Raw genomic sequence first — 26,629 nt, forward strand, 5'->3', positions numbered from 1 at the left:
CATGTGATTTCATGGAATGCAAGCTTTTTCAGTAATGCACATGTCTTGTTGTAGTAGAAACAGCTGCAAGTGGTGTAAAAGAGCCAAACTCAAAGAATTCTGCAGGCTCAGAGAGCAAGGAGATGACACAAACAGGATCAGGGAGTGTGGCGTGGAAGAAGTGGCAATTGACCAAGAGCTTGAGGGATGTGGCAAAATCCACGAGTAGCGAAAGTGGAGGAGCATCTTCACCGGGGAAGGAAGAGCGCGAGCAGAGCACACGGAAGGAAAACATTAGTAAGTATTGCTGTCATTGGTAAGATAAACATGTATTTTCAAATAAAAATTGTGGAAAGGATTTTAACTTAAACATAAGTGACGGCTAGGGCTATAAAAGTAGAAAAGATATCTTTTCAATTTGTAGATTTTCATTTTACTTAACAGTTGGGAATTTGCTCAAGGACCTGATTACAAAATATTAACCAAAAGATAAAAGCTGGCAAAAGCCCCCCGACACACACAAATTTGCAGGTATATTTTTTTCTGTGTATAGACTTTCTGTGTCTACAAATGCTAAAAATAAAATGCCAACATTTACACATACACTTGTCATTAAACACAGATTTTTTTGTGTTATCTGTAGCATGCTACATGATAGATTTCCTTTTTACCTTTAATAACAAATTTTAAGAATGTAGTTTTTAAAATGTTGAAAATGAGCAATTTTCAGTGGTGCACAAGTCACCCTGACTTGATTCATTTCTATGTGGATTCATATCTGTTCACTAAACTGAACTAAATCCCTGATCAAAGGAAAATGCCTTTCCACACTCCTAGTTTCCATGAATTCCTAAGCAACTCCTCAACTCCTCCTGTCTTAAAGGGAACAAAATGTCCTGTTAATGCATTTGGAGAAAATAAATGAGGCTCTTCCTTCAGGTGTGAGCACTACCTAGACTGTACTGGAACAGTCAGTCAGCTTCAGGTGATCATGGCCCATTTGTCTCTCACATCAAGCCACATCCTCCAGTTAAACCTGGATCAATAGTATAATCTTACTTTCTATTTTTCTACGTGTTTTGAACCCAGGCAGCAAAGAAGGAAGTCTTAATAAGAAGTATTCTCAGAAAAGCCAACAATGGTTCTTTTCTCAAAATTGCTAAACCATTCTGAGAATTTTAAAATTAAGAAGTGTTTAAAGCTAAAGCATGTCCTTAAGTGATTTCCATACTAAGAGGAAAATTCCAAAATTCAAAGGAATCTTTTACTATACTAACAGGAGATTCTGATATTTTTTAAGCAATATATTGAAAGTATATGCCCATTCAATAGGTAATAGCTCACATGATGGTAGCAGTAAAACTTATTAGAACACATTCCATTTAATATTAATATTTAATTTGTAGAGTAATCTTTCCATCTCTTACCTCACTTGAGATTACGTAAATTAGAGAAAGCATATATTGCTCTCTCCACTTCTAAAATGACAGGATTGGAAAAATGACTCACCCGAGAGCAGGAAACTGATGCAGTTTGGGTAGAACTTGGATTTAAACCCAGCTCTTTGGTCTCCATCTATTGTGATCTCTAACTGAACACAAACTTTTCCCCATCCTTAGTTAATTTAAACATCTATAAAATAGAAAAATGTAGCTAAACCAATGCAACTTAAATTCTGATATCAAATTGCTTACTTACGTGCTAACAAAGTAATCCTTTTTGAAATTTTATTTTTAATTAGTAAATAATTATATATATTTATGGGGTACAATGGGATGTTTTGATACATGTATAGGTTATGGAATGATCAAATCAAGCTAATACATGTATTCATTACCTAAAATACTTATTAATTCCTTGTGGTGAGATCATTTAATATCCACTCTGTTAGCTATTTTGAAACATCCAATACACTGTTAGCTGTGTTCACCAAGCTGTGCAATAGAACACCAGAACCTATTCCTGCTAGCTAACTGAAACTAACTGTACCCTTTGACAAACATTTTCCCTTTCCTTGTCCACTACACTATGACCCCCCAGCCTCTGGTAACCACCATCCTAATATCTGTATGTTCAACATTTTAGATTCCACATATAAATGAGACCATGCCGTATTTGTCTCTCTGAGGCTGGCTTTTTTACTTAGCATCTTGTCCTCCAGGTTTGTCCATAATGTTGCAAATGACAGAATTTTCTGTTTGTTAAAGACTAAATAGTATTCCATTGTGTCTACATACCACATTTTGAAAAATCCATTCATCTATTGATGGGTACTTTGGTCATTTCCCTATGTTGGCTGTTGTGAATAATGTAATGCACATACAAGTACAGACACCTCTTTCACATACTTGTATTAATTCCTTTGGATACATACCCACAAGCAGGATTGCTGGATCATGTGGTAATTCTACTTTTAGTTTTTCAAATAATCTCCATACTGGTTTTTCAAATGGCTTGTAATTATTCCCAGTACCACCAAAGTGTACCTGAGTTCCCTTTTATCCACACTCTCACCAATGCTTGTTATCTCTCATCTTTTTTATAACAGCCAATGTAACAGGTATGAGGTAGTATCTCATTGTGGTTTTAATGTGCATTTTTCTGATGACTGGAGATGTTGATCATCTTTTTATATATGTGTTGGTCATTTGTATCTCTTCTTTTGAGTAATATCTATTCAGGTTCTTTACCCATTTTTTAATCTAGTTATTTGCTTTCTTATTATTGAGTAGCTTAAGTTCCTTGTATATATTGAATATTAGCCTCTTATCCAATGCATGATTTCTGAATATTTTAACTCAACCCATGGGTTGACTCATCACTTTTCATTGTTTTGTTTGTACAGCAAAGGTTTTTAGTTTGGTACAGCCCCACTTGTCTATTTTTACTTTTGTTTCTGTGTTCTTAGGATCATATTCAAACAAAATATTGCCCACACTAATATCATGGATTGTTTCTCCTGTTTTTCTTCTAGTAGTTTTATAGTTTCTGGACTTATGTTTAAGTTTTTAATCAATTTTGAATTGATCTTTTTTGGTTTTTGTTTTATTTTTAGAGAGGTTGGAGTACAGTGGCTCAATCACAGCTCACTGCAGCCTCAACCTCCCAGGCTCAATTGATCTGCCCACCTCAGCCTCCTGAGTAGCTGAGACTATAAGCACATGCCACTATTTCTGGTGAATATTTTATTTTTTATAGAGATGAGGTCTCACTATGTTGCCCAGGCTAGTCTCAAATTCCTGGGCTCAAGGAATTCTCCAGCCTCAGCCTCCTAAAGTTCTGGGTTTACAGGCATGAGCCACCCTGGCCTGAGTTGATTCTTGCATAAAGGTCCATTTTACTTCTTTTGCATGTGAATATCAGGTTTTCCAAACACCATTTGTTGAAGAGATCTCCATTTCCCATTGTGTGTTCTGTTCCATTTGTTTTCAGTTTAGTTTTTATTTTGAGACAGGGCCTTGCTCAGTCCCCCAAACTGGAGTTCAGTGGCACAGTAACAGCTCACTGCAGCCTCAACATCCTGGGCTCAAGCTATCCTCCCACCTTGGCCTTCCAAAGTGCTAGGATGACAGGCGTGAGCCACCACACTCAGCCTCTATTCCATCTGTTGATGTGTCTGTTTTTATGCCAGCACCATGTTGTTTTGATTAGTATAGCGTTGTAATGTGTTTTGAAGTCTGGTGATGCCTCCCTCTTTGTTATTTTTGGTCCAGATGGCTTTGAATATATGGGGCCTTTGGGGGTTCCATACAAATTTTAGGAATGTTTTTGTCTACTTCTCTGGAGAACGACATTAGAATTTTGGTAGGGATTGCATTGAATATGTGGAATGCATTGACTGGTATGAACATTTTAACATTAATTCTTCCAGTCTATGAACACAGGATGTTTTTCTATTTATTTATGTCACTTTCAATTTCTTTCATCAATATTTTCTCCAAGGCTGCACCAACCTCCACTCACGCAGTCTACACTGTGCTCTGAAACTAATAAGGTAATTTTTAAATTAAGAAAATTGACTGTAATCATGATTCATCAGTTTGCACCAGCCCAGGGGCAGTCACAGCATGGACTTTTTTTTACCCAGAGTCCCAGACCAGTATTGTAAGGCATGGAAGTTCATACCCCAGTTTCAGCTCATCTGCTCCTAATTTATTCACACCTTTGGCCATCAGAGTCTTTGGACATGTGCAATAAAGTCTACGTAGTTGTGAACAGGTATACTTTTGCATAGAGAGGAGAAATAAGAACAGAGAGGAAAGATAAAAGTCAGCAGGAAAGGAGGACCTAGACCAAGCAGCCTATCTCCAAGCACAAAATGTCTGCAAGACATTTCTCAAACACTTGAAAACATTTATTATCATTTTAATGTTTGCATGCCACTGTGTCCAGAGTTGGTTCCTTCCAGTGGGTTCGTGGTCTCCCTGACTTCAAGAATGAAGCCACGGACCTTCGCAGTGAGTGTTACAGCTCTTAAAGATGTCATGGACCCAAAGAGTGAGTGGTAGCAAGGTTTATTGTGAAGAGCAAAAGAACAAAGCTTCCCCAGCGTGGAAGGGAACCCAAGTGGGTTGCTGCTGCTGGCTGGGGTGGCCAACTTTTATTCCCTTATTTGTCCCCTCCCATGTTCCCTTTCTGCCCTGTCAGAGTGCCCTTTTTTCAATCCTCCCTGCAATTGGCTACTTTTAGACTCCTGATGATTGGTGCATTTTACAGAGTGCTGATTGGTGCATTCTACAGAGTGCTGATTGGGGCATTTTACAAAGCACTGATTGGTGCATTTTACAATCCTCTTGCTAGCTACAGAGCACTGATTACTACGTTTTTACAGTGTGCCGATTGGTGCATTTTACAATACTCTTCTATGACAGAAAAGCTCTCCAAGTCCCCATTTGACCTAGGAAGTTCAGCTGGCTTCACCTCTCAATCCCCCCTCTAAACAGGACACCCCACCTGCTTTTGTGAATTGGGTGATGACTGCTCTAGCTACTTCCTGCTGTATGAGGACAAAGAAGGGGCCCTGCAGTTGTAGTGTCCTCCAGAGGGGAGCTCTCTAGGCCAGTCAAAGGTCCAGGGGTCCTCAGTAGAAGTTGTGAGTTGAGCTTATTTGGGGCTCCATTTGTAAAACCATCTGTAGTTTGATGGCCTTGATCCTGGAGGAAACAAATTTGACAAGGAGGTTAAAAATATAGGGCCTGAAGGTGAGTAATAGCAAGATGGCTGTCGCAGGAACTAGAAAGGGGAGAAGCCATGTCGCCCAACTCCAGAAGCTGGTATAAGAGTTTGAAAGATGTTGTCTGATTTCAGAAGCCTTTTCCTGTAAATGCCAGGCAGCGTTTCATACTATCCCTGACTGGTTAGTGTAAAAGCAACACTCCTCCCCTAAGAAGGTGCAAAGTCCTCTTTTCTCAGCAGCCAGGAGGTCTAGGCCTCGGCGGTTTTGGAGAGTCACTGCTGCCAAAGAGTCTATTTGGGATAGTAGAGTAAGCATGGATTTCATTATTTCTTGAAAACTGCCTGAGAAATTCTTTGAGAGTGTGTGGTAGTAGGATAATGAAGTAGATAGACAGGCTATTCTGGTTCCTGAAGCAGTGGCCATTCCTAACCCTATAAGTAGGGGTATTCGTTGTATGACCCTGCACTGACAGACTTGAGCTTTGAGGGGCACTGATAGGGTCTGATTTCCTGGGGCAATGTCAATGTTGGGACTTAGGAAGACTAAGGTACAGGTGCCTGTCCAGTTGGTAGGGAGGCAGATATAGGTTGAAGTTCCACATAAGAAGAATATGCCTTGGCTTGGTAGACAGAACTGGTTGTGTACGTTAAAAAGGTGTGTGAGTTTGTTGTTTTCATTTTCCCATACCTGTAGAGTACTTGCCAAGGCAACTCCGGTGAGTGACTGGAAAGGGGTGTTGGGAGCAAACTGAGTGGCTCTCTGTGTTCTATTTTCCCATTGGAGAAAAAACCATTTTGTATCTATTAGGAACTATTCAAGAGAGTGATTGAAAGAGGGGATGAGAAGGCATTCATTAGTGGTGGGGGTGCCGCTGCAGTGGGTCCAGGGGTGAATGTTCATACAGGGAGTATGTTTGCCATTACAAAACCCAGACTGTTTGTTAAGTAGGAAGGAGGTGATTATTTTTGGAGGCCCTGAGAAGCGGACAAGCCATCTGAATGGAGCTCTTTGGGTGAGCTGGAAGTTACTACTATGATCAGTTGGAGCTTGAAGTTGTAGGTGTAATTACACTGATGGGATAGTAGATGCCCCATGGGCAGACCTGATAACAGGTTGTGTTGTATGCATAAAGGGGCTTGGAAAGTTAAGATGGTATTCGTAGTCACAGGGCCGTGTATGGGCTTTTCATTGCTCATGTAGTAGGTGAGGTTAGAAATGTAAGAGCGTAAAAGCTGGATTGCGCATCCTGTTAGGGTATTCTTGGTCCTATCAGAGATGGGGAAGTCAGCTAATGATTGCATATTTAGAAGTTGGAAAGGGTCTTTTCCTTCATAATTGGGGTGGCAGGTTAAGTTAGTAAAGACGCAGGGTTTTTTTTGCGGGAACGGGAGTGGCAATGTAAGCAGTGGCTGATAGAGAGATACAAAGCCAACAGTCATTTGGCTGGGAAGGATTGGACTGGTTTAACAGAGAGTGGGCTAAGTTGAGAGTCTTGTAGAGGTAATTAGGAGCTAGTAGAAGGGGAGGGGCAACTATGTGGGGTATCCAAGGAAGCAGGAGGGATACATAGGCAAAGAGTAAGCAGGAAGGTAAAGAGAGTGCCCTGGAAGATGAGATCATTTTATCTAGTCTGAGTTAAAGGTAGAAGTAAATTGCTGTCAGAAGGAAGGAGGATAGAAAAAAAGGTTGACGTGATTAGGATTTCTGTCCTGGCAGAAGCTACAGTATATAGTCCTACTGCATAGAGTATGGTTAGTATACTGCTTAATAATGTGAAGAAACAGTAAAAGAATGCCATTAAAGGGGCAAGGAGAGGTGTTAAAGATTATACAGGTTTTCATTTATCTTTTTTAAGTAGGAAAAGGTTTTTCCTCAGGATCAGCTGTAGGAGCCTTTTTAGTCTGTGACGTTTCCTTCCAGAATAGGTGACGCGAGTCCTCCAACAGTTTGCAGGTGTATCAAAGCTGGTCTGGCTGATCTTGGGACTCCTGAACTGACGGTCCCGCAGGTTCGTCAGGGGGTGTCCAAAGTTTAACTCTGGTGTGGTGAATCCAAGATTCCCCTCCTGCCACCTTAAATGCAGTGGGGGTAGAGAGGATTACCAAATATGGTCCTTCCCACAAGGAATCCATGGATGGGGAGGTAGAGGAGAGGGACTTGACCAACACTAGATCTCCCAGTTGGAACAACTCTGTTCCCTTGTCTCTTTGACATCCTTCAGGTAGGTTTTTAGGGTTTTGTTGATATTTTGCCAGAGAAGTTATATCCTTGACCAAGTTGGCCATTTCCTGATCAAGTAAGAGGTCATTTGTGAGAAAAGGTCATCCATACAGCATTTCATATGGACTGAGCTCCATTTTGTGAGGAGAATTTTGGATTCCCAACAAGGCCATGGGCAAGAGAGTAGGCCATGGGAGATGAGTTTCTTGTGTTAGTTTCCTTAAGTGCCCCTTGAGTGTTTAATTTGCCTTCTCAACCTTCCCTGAGGATTGTGGCCTCTAGACACAGTGAAGGTGATGTTGTATCCCTAGCGCCCTGGAAATACCCTGAGTTACTGTGGCTTTAAAAGCCAGATTGCCACTTTGTAAGCTTTAGGGAAGCCCAAATCTAGGAATTATTTCATGAATTAGGACTTTAACCACTTCCTGAGACTTCTCTGTCTTGCAGGGGAAGGCTTCTATCCAATTTATAAAGGTATCAGCACAGACCAACAAGTATTGAAATCCCCTTGACTTAGGCATATGGGTGAAGTCTAACTGCCAGTCCTCCCTGGGATAGTGACCTATTCTTTCTTCCCCCAGAGTGGCCTCATGATGTACCAAGGGATTATTCTTTTGGCACACCTCACAGGCTTTGACTACTTGTTGGATGGTCTGGAGGAGATTTGGCCCTGTAAATAGGGATTTGGTCATTTGATGAGTGTTCTCAATACCCATATGAAAGGTTTGGTGGAGGGCCTTAAGTATTTTCCACTGGCTGGCTTCAGATATGAGTACCTTTTCCTCTTCTGTCATTAACCACCCCAAGGGGAGAACACTATGCCCCCATGAAAGTCCCCATTCTGTTTTAATCAGGGAATACTGGGGCTTAATCTCTTGGAGAGGGTTGTTCCATGCCAAGGGTCCTTCCATAGGTATTTCTAATGGGAGATTCCACCTGGAAACAATTTTGGCCTCAGTGTCTGCCCGACGGTTTCCTTCTGCCTTTTCTCCTTCACCTTTTTGATGGCTTTGGCAATGTAAGACTGCCATCTCCTTGGGTTTTGCACTATGTGCAATAACTTCATGATTTCCTTGTGGTATTTAATGGGGGTTCTCCCAGAGGTTAGGAACTCCCTTTCTTTCCATATTGCAGCATGGGCATGTAGGATTAGATAAGCATACTTGATATCTGTATACACATTTATTTCAGTTCTAAGGCTTGGGTAAGCACCACTAGTTCTGCTAACTGGGTGCTGGTCCCTGGGGGAAGAAGTTTAATTTCAAATGCTGTTACATCACTAACTATGGCATAACCAATGGCATATCCCATTCTCCAAAAATCAACTTCCACCAGTATGTAAGTTAAGGTCAGGATTAGCTAAGGGGACTTCTAAGAGATCCTCTTGGGCGGCATATATCTGGGCTACAATTTGTTGGCAGTCATGCTCAATTGGTTCACCATCCTCTGGGAGAAAAGTAACAGGGTTGAGGACTGCACACATGTGTATGTGAAGCACCGATCCCTCAAAGAGTAGCACCCAGTATCTAAGCAGGCAGTTTTCTGATAGCCATAAATTTCCTTTGGCACCTAATGTGCCATTTACATCATGAGTAGTCCAGACAGTGAGATCCTTTCCTTGTATTATTTTGATAGCCTCTGATACTAAGATGGCCACTGTCGCAACTACCCATAAAGAGTGAGGCTAGCCTTTTGCTACTGTATCAGTTTCCTTACTTAGGTATGCCACTGTTGTGGAGTTGTCCCACGAATCTGAGTAAGAACTCCCAGAGCTATTCCCTCTCTCTCTGTGACATGTAAAAAGAAGTTTTGTCCTGTGGAAAGACTTAAGGCTGGAGCTTGTACTAGGGCTTGCTTTAAGGTTTTGAAGGCTGCTTCTGCCTCTGGTTCCCATTCTACTAGATGAGTATTTGCCCTCTGGGTCTCCTCGATTAGAGTATAGACCAGCCTGGCCATCTCGCTGTATCTGGGGATCCATAGTCGGCAAAAGCCAGTGATCCCAAGGAACTCCCGCAACTGTTTTAATGTCTTAGGGGGAGGACAAGCCAGGATAGGCTGTATTTGTTCTTTGCTGAGGGCCCTGGTTCCTCTGGCTAAGATTAGGCCTAGATATCTGACTGGTTGTAGGCAGAGCTGGGACTTCGATTTAGACAACTTGTACTCTTTGTTAGCTAGAAAGTTCAAGAGATCTCAAGTAGCCTGCTGGCATAAGGCTTCCGAACTGGTAGCCAAAAGTAAATTATCCATGTACTGAAGGACCAAAGAGCCTGGACTTGAAAAGTGGCCTAGATCTTGGGCCAGTGCCTGACCAAACAGATGAGGGATATCCCTAAATTCTTGGAGCAAGACCATACACGTGAGTTGGGACGTGTGGTCTGTGGGATCCTCAAAGGCAAAGAGAAACTGGGAGTCAGAGTGCAGGGGAATGCAGAAGAAGGCACCCATGAGGTCCAAAACAGTGAGCCATTCTGCTTCCTCTGGTATTTCAGAGAAAAGGGTATAGGGGTTGGGTACAACTGGATATAGAGCAATTACTGCCTCATTGATGAGTCTAAGATGTTGCACTAGTCTCCAATGACCATTTGTTTTTTGTACTCCTAGAATTGGGGTGTTGCAGGGACTGCCGCATTTCCTTACTAAGGCTTGAGCTTTTAAGTGTCTAACAATATTCTGTAATCCTTTATGAGTTTCAGGCCATAAGGGATATTACATTTGATAAGGAAAATTGGTGGGGTCTTTTAGCCTGATTTGGACTGGGCAGACATTTTTTGCCCTTCCAAATTGTCCTTCCAATGCCCAGACTTCAGAGTTGATTCCCTCTTCAAGTAGGGGACAACAAATGGGTAACTTGTTCACCATATTCACATAGATAATAGCTCCAGCTCTGGCTAATATGTCCCTCCCTAAGAAGGGTGTGAGACTTTAAGGCATAACAAGAAAGGCATGTTAAAAGAGCAAAGTCTCCCAATTACAACTGAAGAGGTGGGAGAAATACCTGGTTATAGACTGTCCCGGGATTCCTTGGATGGTAATGGACCTTGAGCACAGCCACCCAGGAGAGGAGACTAACACTGAGAAGTCCACGCCAGTATCCAGGAGGAAGTCAATTTGCTGGCCCTAAATGGTTAAACTTACCTGGGGCTCAGTGAGGGTGATGACATGAGCTGGTGCTTGCCTTGGGCACCCTCAGTCCTATTGTTGGGTCATCTGGTTGGGGGATTCTGGACCAGAGAATCTTTCTTCTCTGGGGCAGTGTGCCTTCCAGTGATTGCTTTGGCATAGTGGACATGGGCAAGGGGGCAGCTTGTTTCTCACTGGACAATCTTTCTTAAAGTGTCCTTGCAAACCACACAGATAACAAACCCTACCAGGTGACTGGCCTGCTCCATTTTCTGTTCTCTCTGAACCACCAATGTTTGTTTGTCTGAGGGCCATGACTAAGGCTACGGCCTTTCTCTGATCTTGCCTTTCCTTTTGGCCTGTTTCTCTTGGTCCTTATATAGAACACCAAGGTTGCCAGGTTTAATAATGCCTCCAGATTTTGTTCAGGGCCCAGGGCTCACTTTTGGAGCTTTCTCGTGATATCTGCGGCTGATTGGGTAATAAACTTATCTTTTAGGATCAATTGTCCCTCGAGGGAGTTGGGTGAGAGGGGAGTATATTTTCTTAAGGCCCACTCAAGGAAGGCGGAAAGATTTTCTTCCTTTCCCTGAGTTATGGTGGACATCATTGAATAATTCATGGACTTTTTCCTAATTCTCCTTAGTCCTTCTAGAACACAGGTCAACAGATGTTTGTGACTCCAGTCCCCATGATCTGAGTCAAGGTCCCAGTGGGGATCCATACTGGGGATGGCTTGCTGACCAGTAGGCAATTTGTCCCTTTCTTCAGCTATCATTCTATCATTTACGTGACTAAGATACCAGGTATCTTCAAACTCTCAGGCTGCAGCTAAAGCCACATTCTTTTCATTAAAGGCCAGGGTTTGATCTAACAATAGCATGACATCTCTCCAAGTGAGGTTGAAGGTTTTCCCTAGACCCTGTAGGACATCTATATACCTATCAGGATTGTTTGAAAACTTCTTCAGGTCTACCTTGATCTGCTTTAAATCAGAGAAGGAGAAGGGGACATGTACCCGGGTTGGGGCAAATTCCACTCCCCCTACAGCATGAAGGGACATAACCGTTAGCCCGGGGGTTTAGTGGTCCCTTGGAGATTTATTTGCTTATTTCCTTCTGGGTGGGGGAGATTAAAGGAGGCTTATCATTAACAGGAAGGGGAGCTGTAGGGAGGCTAGGATACGGAGGTAGGCTGAGAGGTCCTCCTGTGGAATGTAAATTGCAAGCTTTGCATAGTTGTGGATTATCCTTCAATGAAAAGAAAGCTTGGACAAAAGGTATTTCACTCCATTTGCCTTCCCTCTTGCAGAAAAGGTCAAGCTGCAGAATAGTATTATAATTTATACTTCCCTCAGGTGGACATTTTTCCCCATCAGAGAGAGAATATTGGGGCCAGGCCGTAGTGCAGAAAAAAGCTGCTTATTTTTCAGGGTTTGCAGGTCAAGTTGGTCCCAATGTCTTAAGATGCATTTCAAGGGTGAATTGGTTGATGCCTGAGTGTTTTCCATCTGAAAGAAAAACTGCCCGCATTTTTATTGTTTGCTTGTTTCCCTGCCCAAGAACCTGCAACAATACCTGGTCCCTGCTGTTCGGAATAGTTGCGCTCACCAAAGCAGCAGCAGAAACACTAGTTTTCCTCCTAGACCACAAAAAGGACCGAGGAAGGTTGGATTTAGCAGCCCTTACTGACGCATTCTCAAAAACATGCACCCTTACCTTTCCTCTTAGACCCCAAAGAGGTCCAAGAAAAATTGGATTTAGTGACCCTTAATGACACATTCTCAAAAACCTGGTAGTTAGAGTCCTAAGCATTTTTTCATGTTAGTATTGGGACCTTATCCTTGTCCTATAAAGATGATATGCCTCAAAATGGAGTGGAGGGCCATACCCTGAGGGAGGGAAGGGATCTACAGGGTTGAAAGAGTGACACCTTTTTTCCTCACTTCTCATCACATGAATAGGAAGGATATAATTTCTGAGACTCCTCATACCCTAGCTTCAGGAATAGCCTTTGTTAGGCCTGGTAGTCCAAGGAGGGATCCTAAAATTCCAGAGAGCCTCTCCCTGACAGACTTTGGGCAAAAATTATGTCTTTCTGATTGGTGAGGCCAAGTGCCTAAAGAAGGGAGCAGAGTCCTGAAATTTATATTAAAAAATCATCCTTAGAGGAGAAACTAGAAGAGCACCAAGGGCAGGGAGTGGTTTTTAGAATCAGGACTAACCTCAGATAAGAGAAGTGGGAGGAAGTTTGTCTGACAGGCACTAGGACCCAGGAGGCAAGGGCCAGGATAGATAGGATAGATGGGTGAGTCTGGCTTGGGTGATGTAACTTTGAGAGTTCTGCTCATGGCTGCAGGCTCAACCAACTTTTTGTTGGGACCCCGGAGCTGAACGGCTTTCCTCTCTGTTGTCCCTTGGCTCAGCCCGTAAGTGCAGAAAAAGTGGACGCTTGTTCCAGGTAAACCAATGCTCCTGACTCCAAAGAGTTGGGGGTTGTTAGAGAGCCCTTTCCCTGAAAGCCTGACACCCATGTCTTTAGTCCGGCAGCTGCACTAGTCACTTTTAACTGGCCAACAGGTGTCCAGTGTTTAGTCCCCGAATTCTAAGGAAAAATAGGACAGAATAGCAAGTGAAGGGGGTCTGGTGGTACTCACTGCATGGCGATATCCCAGACGAGCCCCCATGATGTCTGAGTTTGTTCCTTCTGGTGGGTTTGTGATCTTGCTGACTTCAAGAATGAAGCTGTGGACCTTCACAGTGAGTGTTACAACTCTTAAAGATGGCATGGACACAGAGAGTGAGTAGTAGCAGGTTTATTGGGAAGAGTGAAAGAAAAAGCTTCCGTAGCATAGAAGGGGACCCAAGCAGGTTGCCACTGCTGGCTGGGGTGGCCAGCTTTTATTCCCTTATTTGTCCCCTCCCATGTTCCATTTCTGTCCTATCACAGTGTCCTTTTTTCAATCTTCCCCACAATTAGCTACTTTTAGACTCCTGATGATTGATGCATTTTACAGAGCGCTGATTGGTACATTTTAAAGAGTGCTGACTGGTGCATTTTACAGAGAGCTGATTGGTGCATTCTACAGAGTGCTGATTGGCGCATTTTACAATTCTCTTGCTAGCTACAGAGCACTGATTGGTACATTTTTACAGAATGCTGAGTGGTGCATTTTACAATCCCCTTGCTAGCTACAGAGCACTGATTGATGCGTTTTACAATCCTAGCTACAGAGTGCTGATTGGTGAGTTTTACAATCCTCTTGTAAGACAGAAAAGTTCTCCAAGTCCACACTTGGCCCAGGAAGTCCAGCTGGCTTCACCTCCCACCATCAAGGAAAACTGACTTCCCCTCCCTCCAAGATGAGGTGTGCCATTGTAGGATTCCAGCACTGAAACACTGCCATGTACCCCAGGAGCTATGGTTGCAGAGTAATCCAGTTTTGGAACCAAGGTTCAGATGCTGAGCTCTTTTCAGGATCTCTATGTGTGGGCATACATGTGCCTGTTCTTGGTAGGTCCCTCTTGGTACTTACTCCTGGAGAAGCATCACTCGTGAAAGATTATAGATTATAGATCTTTTGAGAGATTTCTGTGGTTTGGCTCCTACATTGTTACAGATATTCATAACTCATCAAAAGTTGTCTTATTTTTCAGCTTCTTGTTTTCATGTGTTGAATCATGTAGAACAACTTCCCTTGTAAAAGGCATATAAACAATACCATTACAGATCTCACTTCTAAGCTTTGCTCCCCAACTACAAGTTGTCATCAAGAATCCAGTGATTTTGTTAGCTTTCCCTTTTACCTCTCGGTGCCTTGGAATCCACCTCTTCCAGAGGTTGGAGGTAATATTGGTCCTTATTCTCAAATATTTTTCCCTGACCTCAGGACCAGTCAAATATTATTCACCATGTCTTTTGACTCTCGTACTATCACAATGAAGTTTTTTTCTATCACTCTGTTGCAAATGGAAACATTTGTAAAATACAATAAAAATGACCCAGCAATGTGTAATTGCTATAAAATATTTAAAACTCATTCTCACTTTCAGAATTCATCCCACAAAGGACCAATTTGCAGATGGAAGATGGTACACACACACACACACACAACTCACATTGAGCATATTATTCTAGAGGCCCAAGGACATCGTACTAGGCTCACAACCTATTCTGAAATAGCATAGCTTTGTAGATGGGTATCCAAGTGAACCTTATCTGCCTCCTTCCCTCTTTCCCTATTTAAATATAAATACTATGGAAAGATATAAGAAAAAACAAACATCTAATCAGGAAATATTTTCTTTTCAGTCAGAGTCAGCAGAACTGGTGACTTACAGAAACAATCCAAGTTTGAAATGACAAAAATACACCCAACATAAGTAAATTCACAAGAAAGGCAAATGAATTTTAGAAATCCAAGATCTCATAAAACCATGATGGAAAAAGAAGTTATGGCCCACTGGTTTCTAAAAGAGTCATATTATTAAAATGTTAATACTTGGGGGATGTTTTATTTCATGTTATAAAATGGAAAACATGAATTTTTTCTATATTTTACTAATAGATCAGTGTTGGGATTTATATTATTATTTTCTCACAAGTTTATCATGATTTTATATATTTTTGAAAAAAATGAAAAAATAATTTGGATATTATAGTTTTTTATATTTTTAAAAGTTTGTAGTAAATTACATTTCTGAATGAGTTATAACTTCTAACAAATTATAAATTAATCAATTTTCCATGTTACTGTAGCCTATTACAACCACATTTACATACAAAATTAAATAGTTAAGGAAAGGGGGCTGGGACCTGTGGAATTGGAGAGTGAGCACTTGACACGACTTCTCCCGAAAAAAGAAGGAAGCAAAAATAAACTAGAAAAAAATATATACTAAAATGTTTTAGAAACCTAAAAATGAACTGAGGGCATAAAGCTAAATAAAAAATAATTACTAAAACTAAGAACAATGACAAAAAAAGGAATCTAATTTTATTCATTTCCTAATGATTTTGTAACAAATAACCACAAATTTCATGATTTAAAGTAATACAAATTTTTTTATCTTGTATTTCTGAAAGGCACTAATGTTAAAATTAATGTGTTGGCAGGCCTGCATTCCTCTTACAGGCTACAGGGAAAAATCCATTTCCTTTTCCACCTTCTAGGGCCACCTGACTTCTTGGCTGTGGCTTGATTCTCATATTCAAGGCCAGCAGGACAGCATCTTCAACTCTCTCTGTCTCCCTCTCTCTCTTGCCCCTTCTTCCATGCCCATTGTCTTTTCTCCTTCTTTGACTCTTCTGCTATCTCCATCTTTTCCCTATAAGGGCTCTTGTGATTATATTGTGCCCACCTGAATAATCCAGAATATTTTTTTTCCATTTTAAGATCCTTAATCACATCTGCAAAGGTTTTGTCATATAAAGTTACACGGTCACAGGTTCCAGGGATTAGGATGTAGGCATCTTTGGGGGTGTATTAGTTTCTCTACCAAACTTGGTAGGAACAGTGGGGATCTGTGGCATATTAACATGGGGTTCTCTCACCAGTTCCAAGGTTTATAGCACAGCAACCATGAGGACCAGCAGTCTTGATATCAATGCTAGATGGGGGCTTATCTGATTTGAGGCTTCATGGAAAGTCCCCATGCCCATTGCCATTGTTGAAAGCAATGGGGAACTTGGTGGCAAACAACTGGGAATAGCCAACATCACAGCTGCCTGAGACTGTAATACTGGCCAAGGAGCAACAGATCAGCCAAAAATAAGACAGAGAGATCTGAGTAATGTAAGAGCCATCGTGGGCTTTGATAAGCTTCTAATATTTTGGGGCACCTGAATGGCTACATACATGTTGGGAATGTGTGCACACTCAGGAGAGACTACAGAGGGTCCATCTTATCTCCTTGTCCTTGTTTCAGTATGAGACTTTAAACCAGTGAAAGTGGGGACAGCTTTGTACGCTGCCAGAACTTTGAATGTGTACTCTAAAATACATAAAGATCTCCTTGTCAAGAGTGGACGCTATACTAAATCAAGGTGTTTAAGAGAAATCTTCGAGAAAATATTGTATAACCACTATTCTGACCGATTGGTGACTCCAAGGAAGCTAGGATTAAAAATAAAAATTAAAAATTAAAGAAAATCATTAGAAACATCATTATCTGAAAATTGCAGGGGAAATAAGACTCTACAAGCAAATTACTAAGTAAATAAACAACTAAACAAAGAAAAGCCACAATAATCCCTTGGGGAATCAGAATGCAGAGTAACTATAGTGTATTAAATCAATTGCACATGGGAACAGGCAAAAATTTCATGACAAAGACACCTAAAAGCAATTGCAACAAAAGCAAAAATTAACAAGTAGTATCTTATTAAACTTAATAGCTTCTGCACAGTAAAAGAAACTATCAACAGAGTAAACAAACAACCTACAGAAAGGGAGAAAATTTTTGCAACTCTCCATCTGACAGGTTGTAATATTCAGCCTCTATAAGGAACTTAAACAAACTTACACGAGAAAAACAATCCCATTAAAAAGTCGGCAAAGGACATGAACAGACGTTTTTCTAAAAAAGTCATACATGCAGCCAATAAGCAAATGAAGAAAAGCTCAATGTCACTGATCATTGGAAAAATATATATTACAACCACAATGAGATACTATCTCACACCAGCCAGAATGGCTATTATTTAAAAAGTCCAAAAATAACAGATGCTGGTCAGGCTGTGGAGAAAAAGGAACATTTATACATTGTTGGTGGGAGTGTAAATTAGTTCAACCATTTGATCTAGCAATCCCATTACTGGGTATATACCCAGAGGAATATAAATCATTCTACCATAAAGACACATGCATGTGAATGTTTGCTGCAGCACTACTCACAAAGATATGGAAGCAACCTAAATGCCCATCAGTGACAGACAGGATAAAGAAAATGTGGTACATATGCACCATGAAAGTCAAACTGTCCCTGTTTGCTGATGACATGATCGTATACTGAGAAAACCCTAAAGACTCATCCAAAAAGTTCCTGGATCTGAAAAATGAATTCAGTAAAGTTTCAGGATGCAAAATCAATGTACATAAATAAGCAGCACTGTTATACACCAGTAGCAACCAAACTGAGAAACAAATCAAGACTCAATCCCTTTCATAATAGCTGCAAAGAAAAAAAAAAAAAAACACTTCGGGATTTACCTAACCAAGGAGGTGAAAGAGCTCTACAAAGAAAACTATAAAACACTGCTGGAATAAATCATACATGACACAAACAAATGAAAACACATCCCATGCTCATGGATGAGTAGAATCAATATTGTCAAAATGACCATACTGCCAAATGCAATCTACAAATTCAATGCAATTCCCATCAAAATACCATCATCATTCTTCACAGAACTAGAAAAAAGAATCCTAAAATTCATTTGGAGCCAAAAAAGAGCCTACATAGTGAAAACATGACCAATCTGCATAGCCAAAGCAAGACTAAGCAAAAAGAAAAAATCTAGAGGCATCACATTGCCCAACTTCAAACTATACTGCAAGGCTATAATTACCAAAACAGCAAGGTACTTTCATAAAAACAGACAATGAAACGGAATAGAGAACCCAGAAATAAAGTCAATTACTTACAGCTATCTGATCTTCAAAAACCAAGCAAAACAGAAAGTGCAGAAAGGACATGCTATTCAACAAATGGTGCTGGGATAATTGGCAAGCCATATGTAGAAGAATGAAATTGTATCCTCATCTCTCATCTCTCATTTTATACAAAAATCAACTCAAGATGGATCAAAGACTTAAATCTAAGACCAGAAACCATAAACACTCCAGAAGATAACATCAGAAAAAGCCCTTAGGCAAAGATTTCATGACCAAGAACCCAAAAGCAAATGCAACAAAAACAAAGATAAATAGATGGGACTTAATTAAACTAAAAACCTTCTGTTCAACAAAAGAAATAATCAGCAGAGTAAACAGACAACCCACAGAGTGGGAGAAATTCTTCCCAAACTATGCATTCAACAAAAGACTAATATCCAAAATCTACAAGGAACTCAAACAAATCAGCAAGAAAAAATAACAACCCCATCAAAAAGTGGGCTAAGAACATGAATAGACAATTCTCAAAATAAGATACACAGATGGCCAACAAACATATGAAAAAATGCTCAACATCACTAATTATCAGGGAAATGCAAATCAAAACCACAATGTGATACTACCTGATTCCTGCAAGAATGGCCACAATCAAAAAAACAAAAAATAATAGATCTGGGTGTGGACATGTTGAAATGGGAGCACTTTTATACTACTGGTGGGAATGTAAACTAGTACAACCACCATGGAAAACAATGTGGAGATTCCTTAAAGAACTAAAAGTAGAACTACCATTTGATCCAGCAGTACCACTACTGGCTATCTACCCAAAGGAAAAGAAGTCACTATATGAAAAAGACACTTGCCCATACATGTTTATAGCAGCACAATTTGCAATTGCAAAATACAGAGCCAGCCCATCAACCAACCCATCAATCAAACAACCCATCAACCAACAAGTAAAGTGTGGTGTATACACACACACACACACATACATACATATATGTATATATGCATATATGCACACACCATGGAATACTACTCAGCCATAAAAGGAAATGAAATAATGGCATTCACAGCAACCTGGATGCAGTTGGAGACCATTATTCAAAGTGAACTAACCCAGGAATGAAAAATGAAAGATTTTATGTTCTCACTGGTAAGTGGGAGCTAAGCTATGAGAACACAAAGGCATAAGAATGACACAATGGACTCTGGGGACTGGGGGAAGGGTGAGAGGAAGGTGAGGGCTAAAAGAGTACACATTGGGTACAGTGTACACAGCTCAGGTGATGGGTGCACCAAAATCTCAGAAATCACCACTAAACAATTTATCCATATAAGCAAGCATTACCTGTTCCCAATAAACCTATTGATAATAAATAAGTAAATAGTTGGAGATTCAGCAGTGAAAAAAAAAAAACCAAGTTGGATAGAAAGTAATAAAGTAGGCCTAAAGAAAGAAGAAGGAATAAAAAATTTTTAATGAGACAGAAAACAAAGGAAATAAAGAAGATTCATCAAAATTAAGGCAAATTTAAACACACTCACAATAAACAAGCACTTGTTTGTGCTTGCTTGATAATTTGTTTCCAGATGATCTGCCTTAAAACAAATACTAAAGGAAGTCCTTCAGGCTGAAAGAAGGTGACATCCAAAGGGAACTCATAGCCACAAAGAAAGGTAATTATGTAGGTAAACTTTAGAAGACAACATAAATAGATTTTCCATTTTTTTTACTTATTTAACAAATAATTCTTATAAAACTATATTGTTGGGCTTATAATGTACAAGCATATATAACACTAATGCACAAACAGTGGTAGAAGGAACAAAGAAAGAAAACTCACAATAAACTGGTAATACAAGGGGATTTCCTCAGACTGATAAAGGATAATTATGAAAAACCTATAGTAACCATCATACTTAATGGTGAACCACTGAATAATTTCAGCCTAAGGTCAAGAACAAGGCAGGATGTCTACTGTAACCACTTACATTCAACATTTTAATGGAGGTTCTTGCTAGTTCAATCAAGAAAGAGAAATAAAACACATCAATCTTAGAAACAAAAAAGTAAAACTCTATTCTCAGACAACACTCTCCTATATGCTAAAATTCTAAGAAATCAGAAAAAGAAAAACAATGAATAAGTGAGTTTGGCAGGGTCACATGATGAAAGATTAGTAAACATAAATCAATTTTATTTCTATGTACTATTGATGAACAATCAAAATTGAAATTGAGAAGAAAGTGTTATTCACAACAGCATCAATAATAAATACACGGAAATAAATTTAACCAAGTGTAGAATTTATGTATTGAAAACTACAAAACATCACCAAAGGAAATTTTAAATTATCTAAATAAAGAGATCATTTATGCTTTGGACTATAAGACCTAATGTTGAGATAGTAATACCCCTCAAATTGGTATGTAGATTCAGTATAATCTCTATCAAAATCATAGTAGACACTTTACAGAATTTGATATGCTAATCCCAAAATGTATATGAAAATGCAAAACAACAACAACAAAAAAAAAAACCAGAATGACAAAATAATTTTGAAAAAAAAAAGATCCAAGTGGGAGAGGAACTCACTCAACTTGATAAAGACTTTCTACAAAAAAACCTATGGCTAACATTAATGGTGAGGAATTAGAAGCTTTCCCACTAAGATCAGGAGCAAGCCAAAGATGTCCTCTGTTACCACTCTTTTTCAACATGTACAAGAACTCCTAGAAAATACAGTAAGACAAGGAAATGAACTAAATAGATATAATAATTGGGAAGAAAGAAAGAAAACTCCTGGCCAACGTGGTGAAACCCCATCTCTACTAAAAATACAAAAATTAGCTGGGTGTGGTGGCACGTGCCTGTAATCCTAGCTACTCGGGAGGCTGAGGCAGGAGAATCGCTTGAACCAGGGAGGCGGAAGTTTCCGTGAGCCGAGGTCGCGCCACTGCACTCCAGTTTGGTGACAGAGTGACACTCTGAAAAAAAAAAAAAAAAAAAAAAGGAAGGAAGGAAAAGAAAGAGAGAGAGGGAGGGAGGGAAAGAAAGAAAAAGAAAAGAAAGAGAGAGAGGGAAAGAGGAAGGAAGGAAGGAAGGAAGGAAGGAAGGAAGGAAGGAAGGAAGGAAGGAAGGAAGGAAGGAAGGAAGACTGTATTTGTTTGCACATGGTGTGATTGTGTAATAGATGTACCACTCTGGTAAGGGATGTTAATAATGGGGGAGGCTATGTGTGCATGGGAGGAAGGGGGATGTGGGATATCTCTGTATGTACTTCCTGTCAATTTTACTGTGAAACGTAAAACTGTTTCTTTTGTTGTTGTTGTTGTTGTTGTTGTTGTTGTTTTCTGAGACAGAGTCTCACTCTGTCGCCCAGGCTAGAGTGCAATGGCAAGATCTTGGCTCACTGCAATCTCTGCCATCCGGGTTCAAGCAATTCTCCTGCTTCAGCCTCCCGAGTAGCTGGGATTACAGGTGGCTGCCACGGTTCCTAGCTAATTTTTGTATTTTTAGTAGAGACGAGGTTTCACCATCTTGGTCGGGCTGGTCTTGAACACCTGACTTCGTGATCCACATGTCTTGGCCGCCCAAAGTGTTGGGATTACAGGCGCGAGCCACCGCGCCCGGCCCTAAAACTGCTCTTAAAAATAAACACTTTTCTTTTTTAAATGAACCAAGCGGGGAGATTTTTACTATGTAATTTCAAAATTGGTCATAAAGTTAAAAATAATGATCAAAACACCATGGTTTGACACTTTCTTTAAAAGTTAAAGAATTTTACCATATGACCCAGTAATCCACTCCTACTTACATAAAATGTCCGGGAAAGACAAATCTGTAGAGACATACATAGATTAATGATTGCCCGGAGTTTGTGGTGAGAACACAAAGGAACGATTATAGGACAAAAGAGAGATCTTATTTGAATGATGAAAATGTTTTAAAACTGGATTTTGTTGATGGTCACACAACTTGGTAAATTTACTAAGAAGTATTGAATTAGAACCTTAAAATGGTTGAATTTTATGTATGTAAATCACACATCAGTAGTTATTTTTTAAAATAGTCAGTGGTCTGGAAATGCTGAAAAGTTAATATGCTAGACTCAAGTCTCTTAAATCTGTTCTTGTGGGCTCACTACTGGTCTGTGGATTAAAAAGCTGCTGCTAATTTGATTTTCAGTGTTTATCTTTTATATATTGCCTACTCCACTGGACTGTAAGTTTATTGAAGGTAAAATACTATTTTCAGTATTTCAGTATAAATATGTAAAAATATTTATATCCCAAGCCCGGTAGTACTTAGCGTAGCATTCAGGCAAAGCCCAATCTCATTAAATACTAGGCCATTTAACTTGTTAATAATGAAATTTTGTAACTTAATATAAGACTTGTTCTTATTAATGGAGACTAATCCTCCTCCATTTAACTGTGATTAGAATAGCATTTTGTTAATTTTTCATTTTTGTCATCTTTATTTAACTAAAAGCATAGTAACACCAGCTAGAGGATAAACAAAATATAAGCATATAGTTATATATTATTAACATTGTATTAAATGAGACAAGTCCAATCAATGGTTGTTTTACAATAGAAAATATTATTTTCAATTAAAATGAGATATTGTCATTTAGTTAGTCATTACTGATTATTTTTTAAAGCCTAGGTTTTTTGTTTTTTGTGTGTGTGTGTGTGTGTTTTAAAGAAACAGGACCTCGTACACGATCTCCAACAATTTTGGAAACATCTCCACGACTTATTCGAAAAGCACTAGGATTTATGGATTTAAGTCAATATGTTCGGTAAGTTTTCATAAACATGATTGATGCAGACAACTGTGTGTTTTGTTAAATCAATTATTAAAATATTTAAATGTTTTCTGTAAAGATTTAATTTGAGGCCTGATTAAGGTGAGATGAGCTACAGAAAATATCGATCACACCTGCTGCCATTATTTAATTAGATTCAATTTTTAATAACTAGATGATAGGAGTAATATAAATATATTAAGCATATTTATAAGTTTGGAAACATTGTCAAAATTACTTAGCTGCATAAATTCAAAAGGAAAACCTACAAGATATTCTCATAGTTTTGACCACAAGTTTCACAATCACCTCATCAAGTGGTGAATCCAAATTTACTGATATTCTCCAAAATATTTTCCTAAAATATCAGTGAGTCAATAAATGGACTATAGCATATCCAGAAAATAAGCATTTATTTTTTTCTATCCCTAATGTTTTATTTGACTCAGACCACCACACTGTTGATATGATTTAAAATTGTCTGCCGTCTAAAGTGAAGCTTATTCCAGAGTTCCCAAATGAAATTTGTATCTTTTGATGATATTTTGTATCAAGGAAAACAGATACAGATCCTCTGCTGCAAACAGATGAATTGAATCAGCAGCAGGCAATGCAAAAGGCAGAAGAAATTCATCAGTTTCGACAGTACAGGAGCAGAGTCCTTAGCATTCGAAACATTGACCAAGAAGAGCAGTTGAAGTTAAAAGAAGAAGTCCTGGATATGTATAAGGAAATGCGGGTGAGTCTAAGAGCACATACATAGATTATAGTTGGCAAATTCTTTCATAACATTAAAAAGAAATTATACAATTAAATAATATTTGTACAGAAATGTCTTGAAAACGTAGGTTTTTATGATTCACAACTTCTAGGAAAACATCACAAATTTGATTCTATACATCTCGCCTCACTCCCTCCCTAAAATCCCCCTAAAATGCAGTGTTGGGAATCTATGCTGAAAGATGGGAAGAAAAGGAGAGAAGACAACAACAAAATTATTTGTTCAAATTGGAAAATAACTGGATTAAGATCACATTAACCGGCTTGAGACACACGAATCCTAAACTGGCAGTGGGAAAAGTCTTAACAAGCCCATTAGCTCCTCAGAATTCCTACAGAATCCCTCAAAGGCTCAGCAGTTGGTGGCACCAGATATGTTAGGAAGTAAAAGTGAAGTAGGAGGAAAATGAAAATAGTTGGGTTTGTTCAGCTTAAGGCTATTTAGGAATTGCAGATCACTACCTCAACTTTTTGCATCCAGATTATTGTCAACCCTTCACCCCGGCAGAAGAATAGATGCCCGTTAGTTAGAGATGGCAACTTTATTGAAAGTGGGAATATCATACTAGAAAAGGGGAAATTCAATAAATGTATATGGATAACTTCCCACTATGGAGAATGAGAATCTTTTTTTCTCCCTCCTCCCTGCAACACACACGCACACACCCCTACGCATTCCCAAAGTCACTAAAGCCTATAGGACATTCTAAATATTTTAGCTACAGTGAGACTGTCATTTCCAGTAATGGCTCATGTGAGGAATGCTCCCATTTGACATCTCTTCTTGTTAGTCCAATAGGCACCTCAAACAGAACCTCTCTAAATCCAAATTCAAGAATGCTTGCCCTCCTCCTACCCATCTCAGCGCAAACATGCCACCCCACGAAGATTCTCCATCTCGGTCAATACTAATTACATTCTTTCAGTTGCTCAAGCAGAGACTATGGAGACATCTTTGACTTCTCTCACTCCTCACGTGCAATCAGTTGTCGGAACCTCTCAACTCTACGTTGAAAATATATCCAGAATTTGATGATTTCTTACTATCTCTGTTCCCACCATCCTAGCCTAACCTGTCATTCTTTCTTATTCAGAGGATTGCTACAGCCCAGTTACTGATCTAACTGCTTCCATCTTTGCCCCTCCGCAATGTGGTCTCTGCTTTGCCACCAAAACAATTGTACCAATCACGACAAACTAGGCTTATGCTGTGGTAACAAAACCCCCAATATCACAGTGGCCTAACATAGTGTTTGGTAAACTCATTTTCTGTAAAGGGCCAAACAGTAAATATTTATGTTGCATCTACTTAACATTACCAATTTTTACACAAAATCACAGATAATACTTAAATAAATAGGATAATGGCAAAATAAATAAAACTTTACTTAGAAAAACAAGCAATAAGCCAGATTTACTTTACAGGCTTAAGTTCACTAACTCTGGCTAAAAACAGTAAAACAGCATTTCTCATTCTAGCTTTGTGTCCAGTGTGGTTCAATAGAGCATTCTTTTACTTATTAAGATCCCCAGGCTGAAGGAGCTTCCATAGAGACACTTCTACCATGATTATTACAACAGGGGAAGAGAACATGGGGAATTGCACATTGGCTGTGACTATTTCTACCCAGAAATGGCACATTCATTTGCACTCATATTTCACTGATCAGATCAAGTCACATAGTCACATACAACTTCAAAGAAGGAAACTACTTTGATGAGACCTTGATATCAAACTTGTAGCATCAAGCACTGTGAGGCAATGCATTTCTGTTGTTTAAATCCAGTTTGTGGTTCTCTGTTACAGCAGCCCCAGCAAACTAATAAAGAGGGAGGGCAATGCTACCAGGTACCTGGAAGATAACCAGCAATATTTTGTGAATTACACTAATGGTTATCATAATGCATATTTAAAATGAAGGTAGAATCATTTCACTTCCCTAATGGCTTTACGTTTTGTTAAGAAAAAAGCCAAAATCTTCATTATGACTTCCAGAGCTTTCCGCTCTGTTCTTTTTATCAACCTTTTCCCAAGCTGACTTTGCCTTTCCACTAACAGCAAGGCATGTTCCCACCTCTGGGCCTTTGACCTCTGGGCCTCTGGGCCTCTGAGCCTCTTCCTGGAATATTCTTTCCCCAAAGTGTAAAATGGTTTACATTTTCCTTTTATGAGCTCTCTCCTCTAGGGTAACTTATTAGAGAGATCTTCACCAGCTGCTCTTTCAAAATTAGTACCCTCAAAATTTGTGTGATTGTGCCTAGCCTTATTTTTCTTAAAAGCATTTACCCTGCATTTGCATTTATTTATGAGTGTATGAAAATGTAGATATAAATACTATGCTTTCATTTTTGATTGTTCTCTGCTAGAATATAGACTATATGTGAACAAATACTCTGTTTAGATTCACTGTTGTTGTCTCCAGAACTTCAGATGAATGTCTACTTTGCAAAAGTTTGTTTAATTAATGAATCAGTAAATCAGTGAATGGATATTAAAATTGTGTAAGTTTAATTTATCATGCAGGAAATAATTTAGATTAGATTAGAAAACGAAAGGGAATTTCAGGATTCCTGTTTGTGGTTTTTGTGTGTAATAACCACGAAAAATGCTGCAGATGGAGAGGAAATGGGGAAAAAGTACTAACTCAGACAGCTTCGAGTTCACACCCATTCATTTATGTGTGAGGCACAGAGAGAGCCCTAGTTTTGATTGAAGCCATTTTAAGAGAAACATGATCAATAACATATTTCTTATCAGATAGGAGAATGAATATATTTTACACTCATTCCTCAAGGGATTACTGATGTATATTAAACTTATTTACACATGCTCCTGAAAATGTCCCTCTCTCCTGCTCATTCTCTTGCTCTGTCTCTTTCTCTCTCTCTTTAATATGTCACTACTATCATCTTGTACTTGTG

The 26,629-nt window shown here is 39.4% G+C and overlaps 1 protein-coding gene across 1 annotated transcript in view; it reads left to right on the forward strand.

Moving 5' to 3' along the window:
* ADGB (androglobin) overlaps nucleotides 1-26,629 on the forward strand; it is a 232,929-nt gene that overhangs the window by 205,009 nt on the left and 1,291 nt on the right. Inside the window, exons 33-35 of the mRNA XM_005552076.5 lie at nucleotides 55-276; nucleotides 22,825-22,921; nucleotides 23,483-23,666. Of these exons, the coding sequence (XP_005552133.3) occupies nucleotides 55-276; nucleotides 22,825-22,921; nucleotides 23,483-23,666 (503 nt within the window). The remainder of the gene's footprint in view (nucleotides 1-54; nucleotides 277-22,824; nucleotides 22,922-23,482; nucleotides 23,667-26,629) is intronic.

The sequence above is a fragment of the Macaca fascicularis genome, chromosome 4 (assembly GCF_037993035.2).
Source record: "Macaca fascicularis isolate 582-1 chromosome 4, T2T-MFA8v1.1".
Classification (NCBI taxonomy): domain Eukaryota; kingdom Metazoa; phylum Chordata; class Mammalia; order Primates; family Cercopithecidae; genus Macaca; species Macaca fascicularis.